The 25,162-nt window shown below is 42.1% G+C and overlaps 2 protein-coding genes across 2 annotated transcripts; one reads left to right on the plus strand and one right to left on the minus strand.

The window, feature by feature from the left end:
• Nucleotides 1–1,032: 1,032 nt before the first annotated feature.
• Nucleotides 1,033–13,703, minus strand: ift43 (intraflagellar transport 43 homolog (Chlamydomonas)). Its single transcript, XM_079369520.1, has 9 exons — nt 13,371–13,703; nt 12,324–12,425; nt 9,811–9,881; nt 7,324–7,359; nt 6,529–6,575; nt 2,585–2,657; nt 1,753–1,828; nt 1,582–1,644; nt 1,033–1,323 (listed from the first exon to the last, which is right to left on the minus strand). Exons 1-9 carry the CDS (start codon nt 13,413–13,415, stop codon nt 1,213–1,215), a joined length of 624 nt encoding a protein of 207 aa, XP_079225646.1. The 5' UTR covers nt 13,416–13,703; the 3' UTR covers nt 1,033–1,212.
• Nucleotides 13,704–14,615: 912 nt separating this feature from the next.
• Nucleotides 14,616–24,723, plus strand: tgfb3 (transforming growth factor, beta 3). Its single transcript, XM_079370369.1, has 7 exons — nt 14,616–15,556; nt 19,525–19,688; nt 21,017–21,146; nt 21,305–21,412; nt 23,172–23,328; nt 23,913–24,066; nt 24,384–24,723. Exons 1-7 carry the CDS (start codon nt 15,211–15,213, stop codon nt 24,540–24,542), a joined length of 1,218 nt encoding a protein of 405 aa, XP_079226495.1. The 5' UTR covers nt 14,616–15,210; the 3' UTR covers nt 24,543–24,723.
• The last annotated feature ends 439 nt before the right edge of the window (nt 24,724–25,162 follow it).

The raw sequence follows: 25,162 nt of genomic DNA on the forward strand, positions 1-25,162 counted from the left end.
TGCGTTTGTATGTCTGATGGAAAAACAAACAGTGATCACTCTCAGCGTTTGAGCACTGAGCTCAAATATTCCATCACACACACAATTATTCTGAGTACAAACATCCCATGTGATAGCCTCATCCTGAGGAACTACACTTAATGAAGTTGATTCAAGGCCCAACAAACGGAAAAATCTGGATCTATTTGTGATGGGCTGTGATTGAGCTTTTAAATTCAAAGATTATGTGTCCTCCAGGACTATTCGCTGTGCATCTCCAAATGTCACGAGATTGCTCTCTGCCTCAGGAATAAACCTCATCACAATCTGTAAATGTTACAGCTGTTTCTCTAATAGACCTGGTCAGCATCGGAGGCCAGCATTTATATTCACGCACATGAACTGAAGACAAAACTGAATGCTGATACATGTGGCCGGCACGAGTTGAGGCCACAGTATACAACACGTTTCACACATGACATCAAATTCTGTGCAAATTGCCCGAGCTAATGTTGATTTAATATTCAGAACAGAGAACACATCCCGGCCTGTCACCCGTCACCTTTAAATCACATTGTTGACAACATTGTGTGTACCTCTACTTTAAAAGAAAACTCCCACCTGACAACGGTTTCTGTCTTGTTTCAGACTTCCATTCCACATTATCCAGTAAAAGGTATAATGTATGCTAATCCCCCAGGTGTCAATAGAAACTCTGTTCAATGCATTTGAGATAATAGTGAAGAAGGGGTTGCTCCTATCGAAGACCTGGAAGATAAAGTCAATGGCACAGTCAATAACAATAAGGTTGTAGGCTTTAATGATGAATGTTAATTTGAACACAATCAACTGGATTTCAGCTTAGCTGATTATCAGCCTTGGACTTGTACAAGGCTGATGATAATGCTGGCAGTACAAGGAGGGCATTGTTTACTGTGACAGCTTCTTTTAGAGACGCTGTCCACACTATATCAGTTTGCCTTTCAGCTGTTTTTTAAGTTCAAAACTCGCAAACAAAAGGAGGGAAACATTCCAAACACCGAAACAAAGAAACACTGCTCATCACACAGTGAATTTTATTTAGAAAATACAAACACACTTCACATGATAGAAATTCTCCCTTTAGAAACAGTAATTAAAGATACTCTCAGCAAAGTCACTGGCCGTTACGTGTTATGGACATTCACCAAGTTCCCACTGGAGCAATTTAAAGTCCCAGTCCAAAACTCCTCCTCATGTTACAGGCAACCCAGCCTGCTCCTCATTCTCTCCTTGATCCCATTCCATCAGCAGCTCTGAGGACACCTCTGTAAACAGATGATCCCAGTCCCAGCGCACATCATCCTGCAGAGCCAAAGAGACGCAGAAGAGGGAGGGAAGAAGAATTAAAGAGGCAGAGGGAGACAGACCGAGAAAGAGAGCGCGGGGAACAGAGGGAGTGTTGGGAGCAGAATGGAGAAGGAGAGCAGAGGGTGTTAATGTACACATCATAAATCTTGATTACCTGGGAGACAGAGTGGCAAGCTCCCCTGGTGCTCTAGAAACAGCTGGACAGGTCTTCTCTGGGAGCTCACAAGCTATATTTACTAAAAACTGACTCACCTCTTTCACCTCCTGCTCCGGCGCTAAAACCTTGGTGAGGAGCTTCAAGTCGATGTCTCCGTCCTGAAGGAACAGAGCAGTAAAATTCAGAATTAAAATGGACCACCTTGATGAGGAAAGAGGCAGGAATATGAAAGAAAAGGTATGTAAAAATGTGTGTCGTAGACTTACTAAGGTCTGGAACGCAGAATAATACTTTAGATCGTTGTCCAGATCTCTGTAGGTCATTACTCGATTCACCTGGACGCTGACAGGATGACAGAAAGGCTGAATTTGCTTCTGAATCGCTGGCGGATGAGTGTTTCAATCAAGAAACTTTGTCACATAAAACAAGTAGCCATCCTGACTGAGATACTTTCATGCAAACCGAGAATTAAAAAAATGGATTTCCCAAAGTTTTAAATTGTGTGAAATGAAGATCCGAGACTTGAAGCAAAGACCATAGAGAGAGAAGGAGATGGTTGCCAAGTGGTAAACGCTTCAAATTGAAACCCAGCTGCTTATCTGTGGGTTAGAATTAAGTGGGGGTGCTGTGAAAGTGGCCGGGGCCTAGCAGTGCATGCCAGTCCTACTTACTGCACATTACACGCTACATTGCCCCCGCAATGAGTTCAATGTGGATATTATCTTGCACAGAGAGCAAGCCCCAGCCTAATAACCTCCACCGCTGTCATAGCCTTGCTACATATTCGACACATGTCGGCGTGTCTCTCACTGCCCTGTAAATCAAAGGGCCCGGTTACACGGGACCCTGTAACAGAGCTGCATAAATCACATCCTACTGTTATTTCTCCATTTCAGCCCAATAAAGCAAGACACTCTGCAAAGGCACCAGTGGAGGACAGGTAAGGATCAAAGTCACCTGAGAAGGCTACTGATCTGGTGTCCTGTGCACGGACATGGGTTAAAGAGGTCAGGATAAATGTGTGTGTGTGTGTGTGTGTGTTCTCTGTCTTCTAGTGATAAGAATGAACTCAAGAGTTAAAAGCATTCACTGCTATACACTGGTGGAGCAGCAATTTGCATGGTGAGATCCTCTTCCTGAACTTCATCAAGGTCTGGAATCACTGGGATATCTGGGAAAAAAAAGAAAAGACAGACCAAAACATGAAATCAATCAATTATGTTCTTCTTCTTCTGTTGTTGTTTTTGTTGACAGTATCAACATTTAGATTGGTAGCCAAATGACAAGATCATTTATGAAAAATATAGCAACCCTCCTGTGGCTGTTGGAAGCACATGCATATTTTTGTGTGAGTATGTGTGACCATGTCTGTGTTGCACTTCCTCCCTCCCTCTCTTCTGCTACATCCTCTTAAGAGCTGCCCTGTCACAATAGCCATGCGGCCATGAATATTCAGGAGGCAAGGCGGCAGCTCTTCCTGCTGTGAGAGGGGCGCTGGCCAGGGGCTCCCCATAAAGCACCCCCTGCTACCTTAGCATTTGGGCCCTGTCAGCGCCGCCCACCCCCAGGACCTGCAGTGGCCGGTAGGCCGACCTCCATGTCCACTCTGCCACTCCGACTGGGGCGGCATCCAGCCATGTGCAAGAGTATTTGCTTGTGGGCCCATCTGTGTGGGGTCGGAAGTCAAAGTGCGGCCTGGCAGGAGCTGCGGTGCCAGGAGCCGCCAACCCGCTGCTTTAACAGTGGGAACCCGCTTTAATTGGCAAAACACAACAGGACAGAGGATGGCTCCTCTCCCAAGAAGGACAGGGCACATTTTCAGAGTTTTTCAGATGGACATTTTTTGGAGCAGGGAAATAAGAGAGGCAGAATCAGCAATGCAGAGAGATCTGATGGAAATAAGAGGAAAAGTTGAATTTTGAATAGACACTGATTCAAATATGTTCAAAGACTTTTATAAAAAAAACCTCACGGACTGATGAAAGTTATCATCACATCGCATACAACTTCACAGGAAGAGAACGGATCTAAGTTTTATCATCAAGTTTTATAAAGGATGAAGCTTTCCTGAATTTACCGTTTGTAAAACAGTCTGAGCACCCACATGAAGTCTACAGCAGAGTACTGACAGTGAAGCAGGGAAGGAGGGAGAGAGAGAGAGAGAGAGAGAGAGAGAGAGAGAGAGAGAGAGAGAGAGAGAGAGAGAGAGAGAGAGAGAGAGACGGACAAAGAGAGGAAAAGAGAGCTGGACTGCTTGTAGAGGGGTGTCAGTAATCTCTAAGCACAGTACTGCACCCTGAGGGGAAAGTCAATAGAGGAGCTAAATAGAGGTGAAGAGATGGAAGTCTGCATCTGATGGAATGAAATATCTTGGCATCTTTATCACCATTCCTTGAAAATTACTCCTGAGAATAAACCGTACAGTAGTTAGGAAGGTACTAATCTTTGACGGAACAATACATTTATAAAGTTTAAAAGTGAAGGACTTTGAGAAGTAAACATAGATTCGATGGACAATGAAATACAACTTGTTCAAAAGCTAACCCATCAACTTTCTGTTGATCACTTATTTCTTTCTCTTTTTTTTAAATTAAACCAAATTAAAAATGCCACGCTCGTTTAGCCGCTGACAAGATTCATCTGTGTTTCTGATATCCAAATAAATGCGGGCGATGGTATTTCATATTCATGAGGCCCCAGTGACACTTTGTCCTCTCATTTACAAAGCACAGCGTTCAGCAGAATCCGTCCCCCCTGGACCCCCAATCAAATTTAATGGTCTTAGTGCAATGACATCAAAAAGCCTTGCCATCCGGCTCTTTGCAAACAGCTTCCTGGGGTTGTCTATCCGTCCACGCACACCCTTTTTCATTTCAGCCAGTAATACACTATTAACACACTGCAGGAGAGTTCAATGTGAAGCAGAGAGTCAAATGTTGTTTATATGCAAACTCTATTACTTAGTGAAGAAGAAACAACACTTTTAAATGAGCTTTAAATGCAACCCATTACGTCGGGTCAAGTGGGGCATCGAAGCCGCTGACAACAAGCGAGCGTTTTCTTTCCACACAGAGGGCAGCTCCATCAGAAAACGCTGTCTCTCCTCAGCCGTACACACATCACCTCCACTGACTTCCTTCCCCTGGCTGGACGTGTATCAAGGTGGCTTTTGTCTGGCAGCGAGCATAAACGGCTCCCAGCTTCCTCGCTGAAGCATGTAAATATCAAAAGTGGATAATTTGCTGCGAGTGTGGACGTACTCCCGGCAGGCACCTGCCAGTCAGCGACTTCAGGGAACAGGGCGTCTCTCCACATCACTTCAATAATCTGCCTGGGGTCCGGTCAAATGATTACCTTAGCACAGAATGGCTTTGAATGGCTTGTGGGATAATATTCAAAACATCAGCAGCTACAGAATAAGACATGTAACAGATGAGAGTGTTTGCGATAGTGGAGCTATTTTAAGTAAGCAGCAGGAGGCTGTGGGGGCAGCTGATGGGAAGATGGAAGCAGAGGACTGGGTGAGCCCCCCTCTCTCTCTCTTTTTCTCTCTGTGCTTGTAGCCAGTGGACATAGGGGATAAGGGTTGGGGACATAATCAAGATCGCAGGGGCTATCTCACTAACCCTCAGCACTGTAATTTCCACTGCCCCTGCCTCGGGCTCTGTATTAAGAGGTCTCCCTCCACAGAGTAATAATCTTTCCGGCGGCATTAACTGCGAGAGAACCAAACCTCTGGACTCTTCATTCAACGGGCCATATGAGCCGGTGCGTGCCACACAGTGGTGTGTGTGTGTGTGTGTGTGTGTGTGTGTGTGTGTGTGTGTGTGTGTGTGTGTGTGTGTGTGTGTGTGTGTGTGTGTGTGTGTGTGTGTGTGTGTGTGTGTAGGTGAACAGAAATGTAACGGAGACACGCAGATAAATGGATTTGACAATTCATTCTAATTAATCAACAGATTTTGTTTTGTTGAAAGTCTTAAAAATACAACGATACCTTTTATGAAATGTTTTTTTTTAACATTTCAACAGAAAGCAGCGACGAGGCCGAGTGTAACTACAGCATTCATAAAAGACCTGACTGATTCTAACTTGTAGCATGTACTTAAACTACATCTCCCTCAATTATAATTTGACAGTATTAAAATAGGTTACATACAGTTCTTATAGGAACTGTGTGTGAACGTTTAAATGTCAAATGTCTTTGATTTTGTTGTAATTCATCACGCAATTGTAGCTTTATTTTGAGTTATAATTATATTTTCATCGATCTTATTTTATCCTCTTGCTGTTCCCTTGCTAAATATTTTGAAACAAATAAGAGCACATATTGTGAAAATGTGGAGGGTTTGATTAATGTGCCATTTGTTAATAAACAGAATTCTTCAACGCTACCTGAGGGGCTGATGTGTAGTCTTACAGTGTTTTCAAATGAGTGTTTTATTCTTCTAAACAATCTTTACCGAGGCAGTTTGAGCCTGTTTCCCTCGCTGCCGGCTGCTGCAAAATAGATCCATTATTTTAGGCGGCGTTTACCTGAGATTTCCCCCGTCCGTCCTGACAGTGTTTGTGGTGTGCAGAGTTGGGCCCTCAGGTGATGCAGTTAAAGCTACATCTGTATTCAACAGCCCCTGCCTGATTCCCTGTGTGTGTGTGTGTGTGTGTGTGTGTGTGTGTGTGTGTGTTTGACTAACTGTGACAATTTGGGTAGTGACGGAACACTTACATCGTGCCATACACTTCTCATTTCACTAAAGACCTTGCCTTAATTAATGAGCATATTCAATGTCATTTTTTTGAAAGCGTCCTGTTAAATGGTGTCACACACTGGTCAAAAGGAAGAGCACTGGTCAAAGGCAGAGCTCGAACACATGAAGCTATAAAAGGTTCAAGGAGAAATATGGTGTGAGCATCGGTGGGAAGTGATGATCTGACTGCCTGCTTATCTGCTCCACTTCCACAGGATAAATGTGGCGGGCGGGCTCCGGAGGGCTCGCTGCCCATGAGGTGAGACGCAGAGTTGGGGATAGTCGGGTGACTCTTACCTCCTTCATCATCTGATCCCTGGGGTGTTTGTGGTCGAAGGCGGCGGCTGTAGAAACAGGAAGTGGGAGAGGATGAATTATTTAATACATTCAAAATGTAGCTCAATAATGAGGTCATCACACGGAGAGGGTGAGGTTGCTACTTTGCCTCGGTTTTTTTTTGTCTCGTCTCTGTGATAGTTAGGTTCCTCCTGGCTTGGTGTGAACAGGTGACTCAGACGGGGCTATGGGACATTGTTGGGCTGTATGGGTCTCCAGACTGGCGGCCTTAGACAAGATCACCTCTGTGTTTTGTTTTTTTTATATATATTCCCAGCTGGAGAAGCTGTCTGAATAAGTTTTGCTATAACAAGGTAGTTGTGACAGAAGAAAAAGATAAGATATTTTTCTGCAGAGGTACAACTTTAGACACAAAGTCACTCCGCGACGATGAGTAAAACACAGACAACTGCGTCCTCTACCTGCCTCTCCTCGTGATGTCTTTCTATTCTCTGAGTGATGTGGGGGCAAGGGGGGGAAAAAACTGGAATAACAGGAAAACTTGGCTCCCAATAGCAATAAAAGTGATGACAACTCAGTCACGCTGTTTTTTTAATCATGTTAAGTGATTGTTCTTGGAAGGCAAGGATTAGCTGCGACCAAGGACAATCTGAAAGCGCGGCGCTATTTTACTGCAAAAGGAACAAACATTTAAACTATTTTTTTACAAGCATACAAAAATGTAACTGGTGTTGCATCCTTTTCACAAGTGCAAGAATAAAAAAAATGAATGGATGGGAAGTAGAGTGAACGTACTCTTCAAGGTCTTCAGCTGCAGGCCTCCTCGATGATCTATAAAGCAACAGAAAAAAAGTTAAATATCAAACTAAGACGACAGTATTCAGTCCTTCAATGTACACACAAGCACAGAACTCAACCATACATATCTACTTTTGTAGTCCTGGCACAGAGGTATTTTGATGAGCACCTCCTCCTTCTCCTATCTAATAATAGTCATTCTGCTATATCAGACAGGTTGGGCTCTACAGCGGTTGTTTCTTCGCTCCTCTCTGTTTTCTCAGCCTCGTCTCCTGCTGGATCACGCAGCTATTTTCAGACTTTTCTCATTTACACAGCTCAGCTTGAGCAGAGCACGCCAGACACTAAAATACTGTGTTTTGACACAGCTCTGCCTCAGCACAGTATTTTTAGCATTCTGTGTCTGTTTTAGGAAAGGTAGTAATAACACCTGACATCAGGGGGGAAATAAAACACATTACCACATCATTTATACGAGTATCAAGTATTTATCCAGATCAATAATTGTAGAATATGAGTAAAAAAAGGACAACAACCTTTAGTATGTTTGAATGAATAACATTTAGAAAGGTGTATGAGGGCTCGATCAGGATGCAAAAAGGTTTGACAACTTCTCCTGGTTAAGTAGTGCCCCCTACTGGTGTGAAAATTGAGAGCTCCCGCATTACAACACTCTTTCCTTGCTGTCATTTTCATTTTATCCTGCCAATTACTGAGACATAAGACCTGCCAAGTACATTTATATATAATAGGTTAATTTCATATGACTATACAGTTCAACGTAAAAGTGAGAAGAAAAATTAACAAATATATCTATCAAACCTATGAACATCAAGGCATCACAGGAAATGCATTATGTAATAGTGTACAGGAAATACGGTGAGGGGGGGACAAGAAAATTCTTCAAGACTTTGTGATGTCAATTTTTTTTCTTAAAAACACAATTTAGTAGAAATGGCCATAAAGTTAATTAAAACTCTTTTATCCAAAGTAGCACCAGTACACCAACTACAGTTCCTACTTCCATTAAAGGCAATCACAACCTTGTCAGAAATAAGATAGGGGTTTGTTTTTTTTTGGTTTCTTGCTTTTTTTCTGGTAATAGATTTGCAGAAGTGATTTGCAACAGTCTATGAAGCCCTACAGTATGTTATTGCTATAATTGCCTCCAAATTTTCATCCAGGAATAAAGGTTCAAATGACTATCATCAGTGCAAGCAGAGCGGAACAATATGAACAGGAAAACGTAATCCAAGCAAAAAGAAAAGCATGAAAAACAAACCTTGAAACATTTTCAGCCAAAAATGTTTATTCCTGTATTTTCTGCCTCAACCACAAATGACCTAAAAGGTGCTAGGAGTACCACAGAGCAGGGCGGAGAGGAGCCGAGGGAGCCTACCTGCCTGCCCTTGGACTGTGTCCTGTCTGGTGGGTGGGGGTGGCGACACTTAAGACACATTACAGACCCCTTGATTAAGACTCATGTAAGGCAAAGCGATAGACATGGTAAAACTGTCTGGAAAAAGTTGTTAGGGATAAAATATATTGTGACAACCTGGTTTCAAAGGTTCATCAATAAACTGACAGATCATTTAGTGTCAATTAGAAGTGATAGATCGACAAATCCTGGGATTTCTGCGCTGGGATTAGTGGGAGGAGGGCGGCGGTGATTGAGCATGAGGGGTGACATTGAAGGGAAAAGTCCTTGCCGATTCCAGGGGGGACCATTACTTACTTTGTTTTAGAGAGGATCAATGCGTGTGCAAGCCCCTTTTACACCTCCTGTATTTCAATCGCTTTGAGACTAGGAATCAAGCTGGTTCGCAAAAGCAGAAAAGCGACACACTGACCTTCTGTGAGAAAGGAAAGATCTATTGAGTTTGCTGTTTTCCCTAGTTGCACTAACGGTGCAGTAAACTACACAAATAAGCACAATTGACTCAGCCTATTCACTTCGACGAATCTCCTATAAAGAAGTGGCAGATGGAAGAGAAAACAAGGGAGGTTGTTCCAGAGTACAATAAAGTCTGATGCTGATGCGTACATGTAGAGCATTTAGATTTGGAAACAGTTATTTTTAGAGGCAAGCTTTGGGCAAACACTTTCCATCTGTTCCAAATATTTTATAAATTCTCCATGTTGTGCTCTCTGTGTAAAGAGCAGAGTGCGGTGGTAAGGGTTGATTAAGTGGCTTGTACCTCTGTGATGAAGTGGCTAGCTGACTAACAGTGCCCTCCTGTGGCTGATGCATTAACCATGTCAATTACCGCCTTGCTCACAGATGAAGACGAATGGAGAGTTGCCTGCTCGGACAGGCTCCCTCTAACCTTGTTGATACACGGCCATAGTGCCAAATATGCACTGATAAATAAGCTCATTCAACAGCATGAGAGTTCATTAATAACACATAACTCGAGACCACGGCTCACAGCCGCTGCATTCTGTGCAGCCACTGGGGACAGAGGGGAAGGTGAAGATACGTACTTGGCAGAACCAGATCCAGAGCTTTCTTCTGCCCAGCCGCCCTGACGCCTGGCCGGTTTTGGAGGAGGGCCCTGAAACAAGAGATTATTTTAATCGTAAACAGCTTCTTCAAATGATTACTCAGTTACATAAAAGAACATAAGATCAGATTGTTAAGCATTCTACCAGGCTCTACTTGTGGAAATAAAGCACAACAACACCATGTTTGTATAAGACTTGGCTGAAAGGTTTTATAAGGTTTATGTTGACTTGTCAATGTAGAAAAAAGCATATATTAAAAGTGTAGTCTATGAATACAAGACCACAAAAACCTAAGAAGATGTTGACCCTCGTTACATCCCTAAACCTGCCATCATTTTTCTGTAAAGGTAAGAAAACAAGTTGATTTGTCCCGCTCATTGTGCAGGGACAATAATATCTAAAGTTCAACTCTGAGCCTATACTGCAAAAATCGAGCTCTTAAAAAGCTCCCGAACAATTAACAATATGTCATCCATACGCACACCATTGTTTAGTTTATTTTACCTTTCAATACTATCAATTTCCTTTCAGTAGAACATATGGAGCAGAGTGTGGGAACTGCCAGGACTCGTGAGTCGATGCCGAAAATAGATTCCCAGGAAAAAAAAAAAAAAGACACCCCTTCCCTCTCATTCTTTGATTCTGAAAATAGTAAACTGAGTATGCATTTTGATCCTGAGACCGGGACCCTGAGAGCAGCACTTGAATGAATTGAATTCCTAAAGGCACACGAGCATGAGCACTAGACAAATGAATTAGGAGGAGGGGGGGGAAAGGCACAACATTTCTCATTACTAACTTAGGTCTGCAGAGGACAAAGTGCTCGTGAAGAATTTCCTTCGTTTATGATGGAAGAGAAAATAATCTTTCATGGCTGGTCCCTTCAGCAAAGCCATTTATAAATCTGAATGTCACCATTAAACAGGCCAGAGGGAGGGGGAGCCACTCTGCTCTGTTGTATATTACCATTAATCGACAGAGCTGAGACTGAACTGGCTCCCTCAACTTTACGTAATTAGTAACTGTCTCTTTATTAACAACAAGGGGGATCAGAATCATGACAACTGAGTCCTATTTAGCAACATTACAAAAATTCCTTAAAGTCATGAGAAATCCCTTTGTAGTTAGTGTTTGGTCTTTCTGACACAAGGGAAAAGATAATACGATGTAGTGTGTTAAACATTCTTCTCCTGACAGAGAGGGATATCACGAGAAACAAAACACACTTGAGCCTCCACTTCTTTATGACCAAATACGATCACATGTTTATTTCTGTTAAGATAATTAGCTCAGCCCTCTCAGTTTCTAATTTAGAATTCTCTGATAGTCCCTCGGTCAAAAGGACTTGTGGTGGCCCAACCCGATGAGCCTTTCAAAGATATTGAGTCTTTGTTTAAAAGGATTTCAGGAATGTGACCGATCAGTTGGGTATTTTAGGCCAAAGAGGCAAGGGTTGATAAACTAAGACTACAAATAAACCCACCCAGTCGCACAACGCTCTGGAAAAAATGTATTGCATGTGCACAGCAGGTCAGAGAGGGCGCGAGAATGCTGGTTCATACATTGGGAAGTTGACCTAACTTGGGAAGATTAGCCTAAAGCAAAAGAATAGCATGCATTTTTGTTTTGCTTTTGGAATGTTGGACAGTTTATGGTTTGTCAGTCAAAGATATGTGACTGATACCATATATGCCAAAGATAGTGAAGTGCAATTATTTGTTCTATTTGAAATATTTCCTCTCATTTGACCTTGCTCATATGTTTCGTGTACTATATTTAGTCCAAATTTAGAAGCACGAACTCAAAGTTGTTTTAGGATCACTGAGAAGACGTCATGACAACATCTCTGTAAAAATGATTGCAAAATAAGGACAGAATTTATGAACATTGTTGATAATGTTATAGAGAGAAGTTTTGTGCTTCTTTAAAAGAGTTTAACTGCAGTGTTGTGTGACTGTGAAGTACACAAGTTTTAGAGCTTTTATGAAGTAACATTTCAAAACATCCCATGCAAGCACATGAAATCCAATGCACACAGTGCAGTCATGAAGAGCGGTCACAGTTTAAGCACAACGACTGATTATGTTGTAAACACATGGACATTTTAAATAAAAACTCTAAGTCACTACCTTAAAATCAGTTCATTAAAACTTAGTACCATGTGTGAAGATGGTGTTGGGTGTGAGCTACAACGTGAGAGCTGGTGAATCTTAACAGGACTTCATATTTACTTCTACCAGATAAACGGAGGCAAGTTTGGCAACTTGTATTAACAGAGCAGGGTTTTTTTAATCAATAAAAACACGATGTTTAAAACATCAGCAGCAGAAGCCATGCAAAGTCACCTAAATACTGTTTCATGCCACCTACCTCGCTGTCCTCCTGTGATTCATGTATAAGACAAAAAGTGCATATTGATGATGAAGCTTATTGAAAGAGTAAACAATAACATGCAACTGACTACATCAACTGTCTTTGTTATGATCACATACTTCTCCCATTGCAGCTGAGGTGGAGGATTTCCTTACATATCTGGAATCTTCAAACGATGATTGGTCTGCTGCCAGCCGTGCTCTTCGTCCAGACTTAACCACCTAAGAAATGTGCAGGATTAAGAAATGGTGAATTGATTCTGGTACACTACAGTCAAAAGCTGACGATTCCATCAACTATCAAGGACTGTGTGGGTTTGCTTTGCATTGCTTTGACGATAGCCATCTGATGAGAGGACCACATGTTGTCTTAAGATTTACATGATAGTAAAACTTGACTCCATCACTAATTTAGGGCAGAGCAGAAATCCTCAGCAGACCTGCTACTCTATACCTTTGAGGAAAAATGTGGTTACTTTTATGACAACACAAATGGAGTAATATTTCTCTGTTATCGAAGAGTACTGTAGTTGTTGTTTTTTTTGTTGTAAAATTATTCTTAGGTCATGACATTGCTATCTTTGTAAGTAGTTTCCATCAATACATGTTCATCTGTAAAGCACTTTGGTAAACATAGGTTAATAAAAATGTGCAATATAAATAAAGTTGACAAGAAAATAAAGGGAACAAACAGCAGGTCCTATGAACGCATGTAAGTTTACTAGCAATGAAAGCATTCAATGGCATTAAAGAAAAGATATGACAACAGTTATGCAGTATAGGTACAGTGTTATGATCGTTTTATGTTAATTTCCGACCTCGAAGGGCGAAACAAATACCTGATGTGGTCTTGAACAGTTAAATCAAAACATTATTTGAACATGTCGACAAGTATCTAACTAGGAACACAAGTACGTTGATGATAGCTTATACTCGGATAGAAACGTGTCTACTTCTGTAACTGAAATTAATGTCCCTTTGCTAGAAACGTTTAGGTTAAAAGGCTATCCTACCTTCTCACTTGCTAAAAATTACGTCTATGTTAGCTTATTAGCTTAGCGGCTACATTAGCTGCACTTTGAACGTATGCTAACTTAATGTACTGAGCAGCACGACACACATACGTTCCCCCATGCACTTACTGCATTGTATACTGGATTTACGTACGTTTCTTACCGACCCAGCATCTCTAAACTGAAAGTTATCTTCCATTTCTCGTGCTACGTGCTATGGCTAGCACAAGGACAGCTTCATTATCTGGATATCACCAAGCGTCACTTGGCAACGCTCTCCATGGTAACGCCAATCAGAAGCTTTAACAGATCAGAAGGCACGTTAGGTATATGAAAGGTTAGGTAACTTTAGGTAAATGAAAAGCACGTTCAAGGTAAATGAAAGGCTACGGAGAATGATTACGTGTCTGTAATAAATTGACCACTTAACATTAGTGTTACTGAAAACTCTGACAGTGTTGATTCCAAATGCCACTTAAAAGGTTTGTATATTCACGTGACATCAAATTGCTGTCACAGCACGCAGTGTTGAATACGCTGATAAATCCAAACACTGCTGTTGTATCTTACAGTTTGAATAATATAATAATAGTCTGTTTGAACAAAGGATGAACCTGGGAAGGCCAACATTTCAGAATTCAGTCACTCTCAGTAACTGTTGATTTAAAAGCATATGCCTACAGTTGTATGAACAGGGTGGGCCAAATAGTCTGTCAGAACTGGGTCAGTAAAAGAGGAGGACGGGCACTTGGGGATACTGAATAATGATGTAATCTAAACAATCCGAGTCAGAGTTTGCATTTTTACCAAACAAACAACGTCTTTCCCACAACTCCCCCATCCTTAATCAACTAAAGGGCCGGCCACACAATTTCTGATCTGCTGCACTGGCCTGCCACTGTCACTATCCACAGACAGCAGCATCGCAAGAAAAGAAGGGAAACGTGAGCTGACGTTTTCCATGGTCTTCGCTAGATGTCGCTATTGCACCTATTTATGATGTTAGGAGAAAGTGAACGGTAGCATCCGCCAGGGGATCACAGCAGCTGACTGAACTCCCAGTGCACCTTCAAGAACTCCTTTGTTAACTTTGGCCTTCCATCTGCATTTGATTTTCCTTTGATTGTTATCTTGGATTGGTTAATATTGTCTTAATATTGTTGATTTAAAAAAAAATACTTATGAACATTCTAGTCAGTCATGGTCCTTAAATGATTAAAATGTTTACGCAGTCGTTATACAGGTTTACTTGATCATGTCTTATCACAACAAAAAAAACAACAAAAAAATGGCATGTATCTCCTCTAAAGAGACAGAAAATAAACTGTTTTATTTAACAAATCAGTCAGAGTGCTTTCCTAATTTGTGAGCCACTCTTGTCTTGCGCTATCAAAAATTGCCAGAACATTAAGCACGTTTTCTAAAGTGTGACAAAAAAGTTCAGGTCTTGATAAACGCATTTTAGAGTACCGCTTTCACAGTCAGAATTGAGCCTATGAGTTGCTGCCCCTCCCTCCCTCAAACGTCACAGCTCTTGGCTATAAAGTGCTGCGGAGAATAGAAGGCGGTGAGTGTCTCTGAGCCTGGACTGCAGGAAGGTTGCACAAAGGCGCACTAACTCCACACGCGCAAGTGGATGGAAACAGCCCAGTGCAATGGATAAAGTTATCCGCGGTGCAGAGATCGATGTCCTGTAAACTCTGGAAGGCAAGAGGAGAAGCGTGCATGAGACAAGGGGGAATGAAGAGTAGAAGAAAGAATTTTAATGAAGAGTTGAAAATATTTTACAAAAATGGCACGGATTTGCTCCCTTGCAAATGCGCATTTTTCAAAGATGACATAGCACTTGAGAAAATGGGAATCCTCAAGGAACAGAACTCACTCACTACCTGAATGAAAAGAGAAAAAGGGATTCTACTTAGATCGGGAATTTAGTTTTTTGTTTTCTTCTTTTACTTGACAAGCCTGGGTTGTAGGTGAAAGGAGAGTTAAATATGAATCTGGGCAAAGTACTTCTGTTTGTCCTCCTTCTAAATTGTGTCACAATGACTCTGTCGCTGTCCACTTGCACCACTGTGGACATCGACCACATCAAGAAAAAGAGGGTCGAGGCGGTCCGGGGACAAATACTCAGTAAACTGCGGCTGACTAGTCCGCCCCAGACAACAGGTCCGAGTCAAGTGCCGTTTCAGGTTCTGGCGCTTTATAATAGCACCAAGGAGCTAATTGAGGAACTGGGAAGGAACAAGCATCAGAGTTGTGGACAGGATAACACGGAGACTGAATACTATGCCAAAGAGATTTACAAGTTCAACATGATCACTGGGACGCCGGAAAACAGTAAGTGCATCGTTTTAAATCCACGTGTTTTTCCACCTTCTCTTTTTTTTTTTTACCAAACTACAAACCTTCCTTATTCTAGATTAAAGTAAATCAGCGTTAACGCACAGACGCGCCCGTTAGCCACGCGCAATGGACAGAGCAAAGTAAACAGTCTAATTGGAATGAGCCCCATTCCTCATACATACCTCACACCAAAGCCATGGGAACTCCAGCCTAAGTCTGACACATTCCTAAGCGGGGAAAATTCTCAGGCAGTTAAGTCTAGTATTTATTGCCAAATACAATACCTCATTTCCATTTTCTGGCTGTGAGTTACCCAATATTTTTCATCCACTGTTACAAATCTCTCTCTTTTATTTCCCCCTCTTTTGCTCGAGTGTAGCATGAGTGTTATGATCCAATTCCCTTGTCCATATTCGTATTTCCTGTATAAACTATGGTCCATTAATGATTCCAGAAATCAGAAACAGAAGCTGACTAGCAGCAGATCCTCCATGGAAAGTCCCTTTTTAAGTGGAAGAGTTGGATTTGTGCCCAATTCAAGGTCAAAGCAGATGGTGGTGGTGTTACCATTTTCAAATCAACAGGTGTTTATTCTGCACTGTGACATAAAACAGAACTTCCGCCGTTTCCTGCATTACCTCAGAATCAAATCCATTTCACGGGTCCTACAAAGTGCTTCCGACATTCAAAAATACACAGCTTGTGGGTTTATCCACTGGTCAGAGGTAGTCAGTGCTCCCAAAACAAACAGATGTTTAAGGAGGGGGATCAGTGATGGCCATGTGCCGAGGACACATCAGGCCTGCATCCTATTGTACAGTCTACTGTTAGTGATAAAAAAAATATATTACTCTACCTTACTATTGGCTCCAGGTTGTGCACCAAACAGCTTATCCAAGGTGGGTATACACCAATTAACCACTGCTGCCAAAATACATTTATTTGCACTTTTCACAGCCTTTCCATTATGTAATTTTAAAAAGCGCAGGGCATGTTGCTGTATGTACATGTCTGTCACCTCCATAATTTTGCAGGGTAGTTCATTTTCATTCCTGCTGGACATAATGACTTTTACATTCATAGTTTTTGGAAGGTGGGAGCGTTTGGGAATATTGTCAAGATTGGCTTTTTTTTTCATGACGACTTGAACAGTTAAACAGAGACTTTTCTTTCCACTTGCTCCAGACTACTTTTCTCAGACACTTTATACAAATACAAATCAAAGAATTAGCCATTTTTGATTGGACTAAGCGTTACAGAGACTGGAGAGCAATAGCTCTCCCTTCATGGGTCATCGTAAATCAAATGCTTTAAAAGACATGGTGCTGGTGATTGAACTGAGCGATGACCTTTGGCACAATAACATTTTGAGGACCTGCTGATGCTTAATTTAGAAACATGATGCACTGCACACTGAGGCAAGATTTCAAGCCAATCTTTGACTCAGTGTTGGGTCAGTAAAAACTAGTGCTGAGGACAGCGGGGTATCTGATCTATGGGAGAGTAGAAAAATGATGTCATCTGAAAAAACAGAGACAGAGGTCTCTTGCCTGCTCCCAAAGAAACAGCAACCCTCCCTTCCCCCTCCACAACTCCCACGCCTTGACCATTTCTTGTTTCCTCATCCTCAATCAAGTAGGAAAAAGTGTTTTTCTTCAGAGCAGAGCTGCATCCCATTATCTCATCTACTTCAGTGACCTGCTACGGGCAATGTCTTGCCTAGTCAAATGTAGAAAAAGCAGACTCTTCTCTCTTACAAAAGCTGCATCTGGAACCGGTATTATAAAACAAAATAGAAGCATGATGCAATATACTTCTTAACGAAATAATAGAGCAATCAAATAACATTTTCTAAGGGTTTTCTGCTTTCTTCTACGAGAGCTAGACTTCTCTGCAGCTGGCCTGCACCTGCTGCCTTATGCTACCTATTTCCTGTGTTTACCTCAACAAAGCTCTGGAGAGACTGACATCACAGACAATCCCCAGGGCAAGAGGGCAAAAAGAGGTGATTCCTGAGATTTTTTTTTCTCTCAGGGAGTTTCTGTGTCATGAGAGGAGAGTATCCCACACACATATTCTTGGTTGGGCATGTAAAGGGAAGCTTTACAACAGAGTTTGTCAAACACCTGTCACTAGAATTTGCTGTACATCTTTTTTTTTTTTCTGAATCCCTCATTCAAAGCTCATAGCTTCAGAGCATGTAAGGGTTAATTATGAGAACGAGATTACATTTAAATCCTTTAGTTGTCCAGGATTTTATATTTTACCACAAATAAAGTTCTGCGGTCATGTTAATAAGATTCTCCTGCAATAAAACACAATTATCTGCTTAGAATCCAGTCTCAGGGTAGTATGATTAACTAGATCAGTCATAACTGTAGATTAATGATGTGTATTGGCATAATGCTTCGATATCACTCAGTTAAAAGTGGTTTATGCTTTACACTAAAACCTCTCATTCAAATACATTTTACCTTTGAAAAGTAATCCTCATAGAAGGTTATCAACATTTATATCTGCTTGTTTGGAAAGTATACTAATAAAACACATGTCATCGTCCACTTAAAGAGCCATCATTTAAGTGTATGTCTTTTTAATTGTGCGAGCAATCCCCTCCACTAACCAACTTGGAACAAATTACCCTTCAGACCCTTGGCAAAAATAAGCCATAATGTGAAATCCACCTAAAACCAGTGCAATGGGAAAAATGAGGTCACCCAAAATGGAAACCAAAGACTTGATTAGAATTTTAAATCTCCTCTCGTAGTGGGGCTTTCCACCTTCCATGGGGGAGTTAAAAAAGGGGGAGGCTTGAGATGAAGCAGTGAGTGAGGGGAGGAGAGAGAGCTGCTGATATTTTGTCCTTATAGATTATAGATGTGGAAACACTGGACAGCTATCTGGCAGGGGATGAATGAGGCAAAGGTCACCTATAAATAGGGAAAGTTGAAAGAAAAACTTTATGGAAATATCAGATAATGACTTGGATGACTTGAACAGGATTAAGGGTCAAATGAAGTGCAGATACTTAGAGATGTGCGATTTCCTTTAGCTCGACACAGAAACAACAGAGCTTCTGAGTTTCAGTTTTTGTCAAAACAACTCAAGGTGCAAATCAGCTCGTGCCCCTTTCAGCCACCAGCATTAAGCTCAAGTTTAAATTGATGATAAATTAGCCATGGCTTGGCTGTAAATGACTGTTTCCACTTGGCCCATAAAAATGTGCTATGTGCTTGTTTTGCTCGACACTGCATGTGCTTGGCTGGTTAAATTAATAAACTGTACAATAGTATTGTGGTATAAATGAGAGGGGACAGGAAGCTATTCAAATAGCATCACAATGTGACCATTTATGAAGCTGATTCTACTAAAGGTCACAACCCCACACACACACCATGTATACAGCTCTTGTAAAAGCATGCCCTTGCATGAATAGTGTCCCCCTCCTCATTGGTTTCTCAGGTATTGTTCTGCTCCAGCACATGAGCCTACATGCTCCCCATGGTTCAAGGGAATACTTGGCCGCTGTCCGAGTCCTCTGAGCACCTGTTGGGCTCACGAGTTGGAGGGAGGAAAAAGGGGAGTGCTGCTGTCCCACCGCAGCCTGTTCCACCACCACATGGGACATTTGGTTTTCATTTCATGACTTCAATTGTTGCTAACTTGGACCGCAGAAAGCACAAGCAGATGGCTTACACTAATGGCCCATGTCCCTCTGGAAAAAAATCTAGAAAAAGTTAGAAAGAGTAGAAATTTTTCATCTGTAAACCAGTTAAAGGTGAAAGAGGGAACCCTCATAGAAAAATAATGAATAACCAGAGGACAAACATGTCCACCTCTAAGGACATCAATAGAAATACACACAATGAGCTGACAGATGGATTACATATAAAGGAATTCTTACGGGCAATTAGAGTTCCAGTATAAGCTACTTAATCTCATCATTTCCTCTTTACCTGCAGATGACCTCCCGTACTGTCCTAAGGGTATCACCTCCAAGGTATTCCGCTTCAACGTCTCAACCATGGAGAAGAACTCCACAAACTTGTTCCGAGCCGAGTTTAGAGCGCTGAGGATCCCCAATTCCAGCGCCAAGAAAAACGAGCAAAGGATTGAGCTCTACCAGGTGTGTGAACTGACCGTTCATTTCCACTGTTAGCCGAACACAGGGGGGGGGAGGTAATGTCCGCAGTTTCTCTCCAAAGGCCTGCTTAGGTCAGCAAGAGGGATGAAAACATTTATATTAGATTGTCCAACTCCCTCTCTCTCCTCATTTTCGTGCACTGATCATAATTCCATGTGCGCACAGTCAATTGGATTCCACATTAGGATGAGTTGAAGAGCTTGCACAGCCTACTTCCAGAAAGCCGAGATTACCGTTGGGCAGTTGCTCCTTTTGAAGCCGTCAATCACAAAGCAGTTGTCCATCCTTCTTAGATTAAGTGAAGTGTTGTACTTTCAACAGGGGGTTTATGGATCTGCACTTGCACTTGTGTGTTTATGAGCATTTTTTTGTTAAGTGTGTTAAAGAAATGATCTGTTAGATGTCTGATTGTGTGTGGGATGGCATGAACAGATTTTTTCCCCCCTTTGGTTTCCTTGTTAAGCTCCCGTGAGAGACGAGGAGTAACGATCAGGTTCCAACATTTCCTGCCAGGGAGACAAGCGTCTCCGGACTACATACCCCCTCACCAAGGCATGGCTCTGGCCAGTGCTGAATGCAGACTGTCAGGGCCCTCTCAGATTGTTTCCAGGGGTCTGGGAGGAGATAGAGGCAGGGTCACCCACTGGGGGGAGTTTATGGAGCCGCTCACTTGCTCGCCCCCACACTTTTCAGGCTGGAGCTGATTGGCAGAGGGCTGGCGCTGGCGGTCTTCTGGCCCCTCATTCCCACAGGAAGCCAGATTAGATCCGGACAATGTTCAGGAACCTGGTTATCCATAGCACTGCTATGGGGCTAAGTTCTCATACCAACCATCCAAACACACACATTTCTAACTACTGATAAACACCTTTGTTCAGGGAGGTCCTGATGGAGATAGGATTGTAGGAATGTTTTTAAGTTTTGTACATTTGGGCCCTTTACTTGTTGATCCAGTTGGGACATAAATGCCTGTGAAGATACCTACAACATGGCTTATTTTGTAGGTTTTTATCTGGGAGCTGGGGTAAAGACACAGTTTGAACTGCTGACGTGAAGGACATCCAGGTTCTTATTGGCAGGAGGGTAACACACAGGCATTAACTTGCAAAATGGGGATATCAACACAGGGAGTCACTTTTTCCATGAGGAGTAGACATTTGGCCCAAGGCATGCTGGAGAGTCTGGCTCAGACAGACAGCTCTGGGTCTGCATGTGTGTCTGTGTATGTGTGTGCATGTGTTTGTGTGTGTGTGTATGTGAAAAAGAAAGAGTTTTTGCAGCTGGGTCACATTTTCATCTTTTCCTTGCAGATCCTCCAGAAAGACGACCCTAAAGCTAAACAGCGCTACATTGGGGGCAAGAACGTTCTGACCAAAGGAACTCCTGAGTGGGTCTCCTTTGATGTGACAGAGACAGTTAGGGAGTGGCTGATGTACAAACGTGAGTATGAGACCTCAAAGTTTCCTCATATCATATCTTAGTACATATCCTCTTTACATACCCTTTAAAGGGCAACGGCTGCTTTGAAATGAAGACTAATGGCCTCAGGGGAGAAATGTCAGCCGCTCACATCCCTCTGCTCTTCATTCCTCCCTCAGAGACTAATCTGGGGCTGGAGATCAGCGTGCACTGTCCCTGCCACACCTTTAGGTCTAATGGTGACATTATTGAGAACGCAAATGAGGTTCTTGAGGTCAAGTTCAAAGGTAAGACTGCAATCTATACTTCAGTGATGTGAAAGGAACAAAGAAAGGAATTTTACCAGCAAGCATTGCTTCTTACTATTCGGCCTTTTCTGCGAAGATAAACCGCACATTTTGCTTTGTTTCATCCGTGTTTAAATGACAAGCGCTTGGATAATGTATACAATGAAGTACAAAGTCTTTCGAATCAAGAAAGGTATCGTATTAGGAAAAAGGTATATATATTCATAGTTTCTGTTAAATAAAGTAAGGACCAAGTATCTATATGGATATCAATATGGCCTGACTTGTGTGACACAATCATTGAATTCCGGTGCCCAGGCTAACCCAAGGACTGTAGCCTCTGCACATCAGACACACAAATTAACCAACAGGCTGCAACGCAACTATTTGTTGTTTAGACTTTTTGAAAAACACTGTTTTCTTACTAGAAGTATTCCATTACAAATCCCTAACATGTAAATATATTCCTTGAATTATCTTGTTTTTGTCATCTAGAGGAAATGACATTTATACTTACACTTAAACTTAATGAGAACTCTAAGCCACTGATCTTCAGAGCAGAAGTCTCATCAGCTGCACAGGTTCTAATATTTTGTTGTGCCCTCTAGTCTCTGTGACCAGTTTGTGGTCATGAAGTCTGCATTTGTTAAAAATCCCTTTCTGCTTTTGTTCTCCCACAGTTCAAATACACCCAACCAGTTTGTATTCACAGATAACATTTACCTCTGTGACGTTTGTCTAATGTTCCAGATAGGCATCTCATGTTTGTTGAAATATGGGGTTTATTCTGATTAGTGGTGTTGAGGTAACACTTGTTTTAGGATGATTTGCATTAGTGGGTCTAAGGAGTAAGTATAACTGGACAAGGAATTTGTTTTGTTGGTTCCTGTTTTAGCTTTCGGTTATTTTTTTCAAATGTTTAAAACATTTCTTTTGTTCATGTACAATGGTTGTTTTATCAGTTGTTGTTTTATGTTATGCATTGTGTTTATTGGTGTACTTGGCGGGTGATTTGAGTACCTTGAAGGTAAATTGTAATTTGTATGTTTGTTTCCTAGATTTTTCTCTTTAACTGGAGAAAGGCTCAACAGGTTTTTTTTTCTTTGATTGTTTTTACTGCCAAGTTAAGTCACTGTGGAGGGTATGCTCTTATGCAATGGTTCCTTGTATATGTCTATTACACAATAGCACTTGGAATACTCTCCTTATTTTCAGTATAGTCTTCACAAAAAAAGGATTCTTTTCATCTTCATGTTCCTGCGGCAGCAAAACCGTATTGTGGTCTTTTTGGTAAGATAATGGGTTTCCTTTCTTAGAGGAAGAGCAAGACACAGAGCTTGGGAATACAATCGATCTGGTATCTCACTTAGCACTGGGGCCCTTGGTCCTGGGAACACTCTTGACTGGCTCGGCCACGAGGAATGTGCTGCCACGGCGCTCAGACATTTGGCCTTGAATTAAAGAGAGGCGTACACATCCACCAGCGGCATCTCTCCTGAGATATCCACTGCTTTAACTATCAGGGGCAGATTGGATGAGCAGACGTAGGTCAAGGGGGGAAGAACGGAGGGAAAAAAGGAAGTTAGGGACCTGTATTGAAGAGATGAAAATTGATATGAGGGAAGCTCTGCCTGGATATTACTGTAAACTGTACAGTCAAAGCCTGAGCTGCTGAAGCATGGATGTCTTCTCAACTCCCAACAAGTCTTTGTGCAGTTTTTCTTTGTAGCCAAGAGAATAAACTGGCTTTCTCCTGCAGGTATGGAAGCAGACTATGACGATGTAAGCCGTGTGAAGAAACAAAAGGAGCAGCTGTACCCTCACCTTATCCTCATGATGCTTCCACCCCACAGGCTAGATGCCCAGTCTTCCTCCCGCCGACGTAAGCGGGCACTTGACACCAATTACTGCTTCAAGTAAGACACCGTTCCTTCATACCTATATCAAATGCTTGGTATGTTAGTGATCTTCTTTACAGAAGAGTTTGCCTTGATGCACCTACAGTAGTTGGCTGGTAAATGGATCACCAGTAAAAAGTGGCTGTTTTTTACTGTCTTAAAGGCAGGGAAGTATATTGTTAAAATAGCTTAACAGCCAAGGTGACATGACATGAATATATAAGCTGTCACATCTCAAATAGATGACATCTACGAGGAGTACATAAGCAGAGAACAAACTTGTTAATTGCTTTTGAGAGCATGACAGCTGTATTAGCTGATACAAGTCAGGATCCGTCCTGATGAGCAAACCCTACCTCCTCCTAAACGGCGTCTCCTCAGCCCGTATTCCCTCCGTCAGCCTGACAGGCAGCACCTAAGACACCTGGGCGGACTCCAAGAAGGAAAAAAAAAATAGGGCACACCTAAGAGTGGAATTTCAAAACGTCTCTCTCATCTCCGGCTTTGGGGCCATGGGGAGGAAAATGTATACAACACTTAAGACGTTTTCTGTTATGTGTGGAATGAAGTGTGTAATCCTTTCTGTCTTCTCTTGTTTCCAGCAATTACGAGGAGAACTGCTGTGTGCGATCACTATATATTAACTTCCGGCAGCATTTGGGCTGGAGGTGGATCCATCAGCCTGAAGGGTACTTCGCTAACTTCTGCTCTGGTCCTTGTCCTTACCTCCGCAGCGCTGACACCACACACAGCTCGGTGAGACAAAGTTGTAAAACATGACAAAGTCATAAACTTTGACAACAGATGGATGAAATGAAATAAGAAAGAAGCCAAATATTGGCTGCAGTATAGGTCATAAGCTCAGCCTCTTCTGGCATCGCTCTGGCTCCAAATAAAGTCACTAGCTCAGTATGTTAGCATCTATCATGGGGGTTTTTTTGGCTTCACTTCTGTTCATGGAAGAAGGTGGAGACGTATTGTCCATAATTATATACAGTCAGTGGGTCAAGTCATGAGTTGCTGAAGGAAGTTTGGTTCCTTGTGCTGATCTTCAATTGTTTCTTTATCCATAGCTGCTGAGTCTCTACAACACCTTGAACCCCGAAGCATCCGCCTCACCCTGCTGTGTACCTCAGGACTTGGAGCCCCTCACCATCCTCTACTACGTGGGACGCTCCCCAAAAGTCGAGCAGCTCTCCAACATGGTTGTAAAGTCTTGCAAGTGCAGCTAGACTTCAGAGCTTTCAGGGACTGACGAGAGATATGGGATGTGACTGCTACCGGCACTACTCAGGAGTGGGTACGAGGGGTTGTTCCAGTTCATTCTCCAAAACCCCCTGATTCAAACTCTACCTGATATCTCTTGATTTAAAAAAAAAAAAAAAAAAGTGCAAAAAAAAAAACAATAACAAAGACGCAGACCACCGCTCAGCTTCATAATTATGGCGTTTACCAAGAAGACTCGTCAAACACCACTTCACTAACAGTGCCCTCGAATCCATCAGACCTCATCGCACTTGCTTTTTTTCGTGTTTGTTTCATATTCCAACATTAAGAACAGCACGTACCTCGATGTCAGGTTTCAAGGCATGTTGTCAAAAAAAAAAAAAAAAAAAAAAAGGAACAGGGCAGCAATCCTGCAATGACCACTGCATTCTTAAAGACATCTAAAATTGAAGCTAAAAAGAGAAGAAGAGAAAGAATGCAGACTGAACTCGTCATGATAGGAATATGTCAGAGAGGGTTTCTCACCTGACCTGAATGTGCACACCATGGCTCCTGATACTGTTTGCTTAAGATTGAATGCTGTTGAATTAAAATGACTTTAGGCAGAAAAAAAAGAATACATGCT

Source organism: Symphodus melops (genome assembly GCF_947650265.1).
Source record: "Symphodus melops genome assembly, chromosome: 19".
In the NCBI taxonomy this organism is placed as follows: domain Eukaryota; kingdom Metazoa; phylum Chordata; class Actinopteri; order Labriformes; family Labridae; genus Symphodus; species Symphodus melops.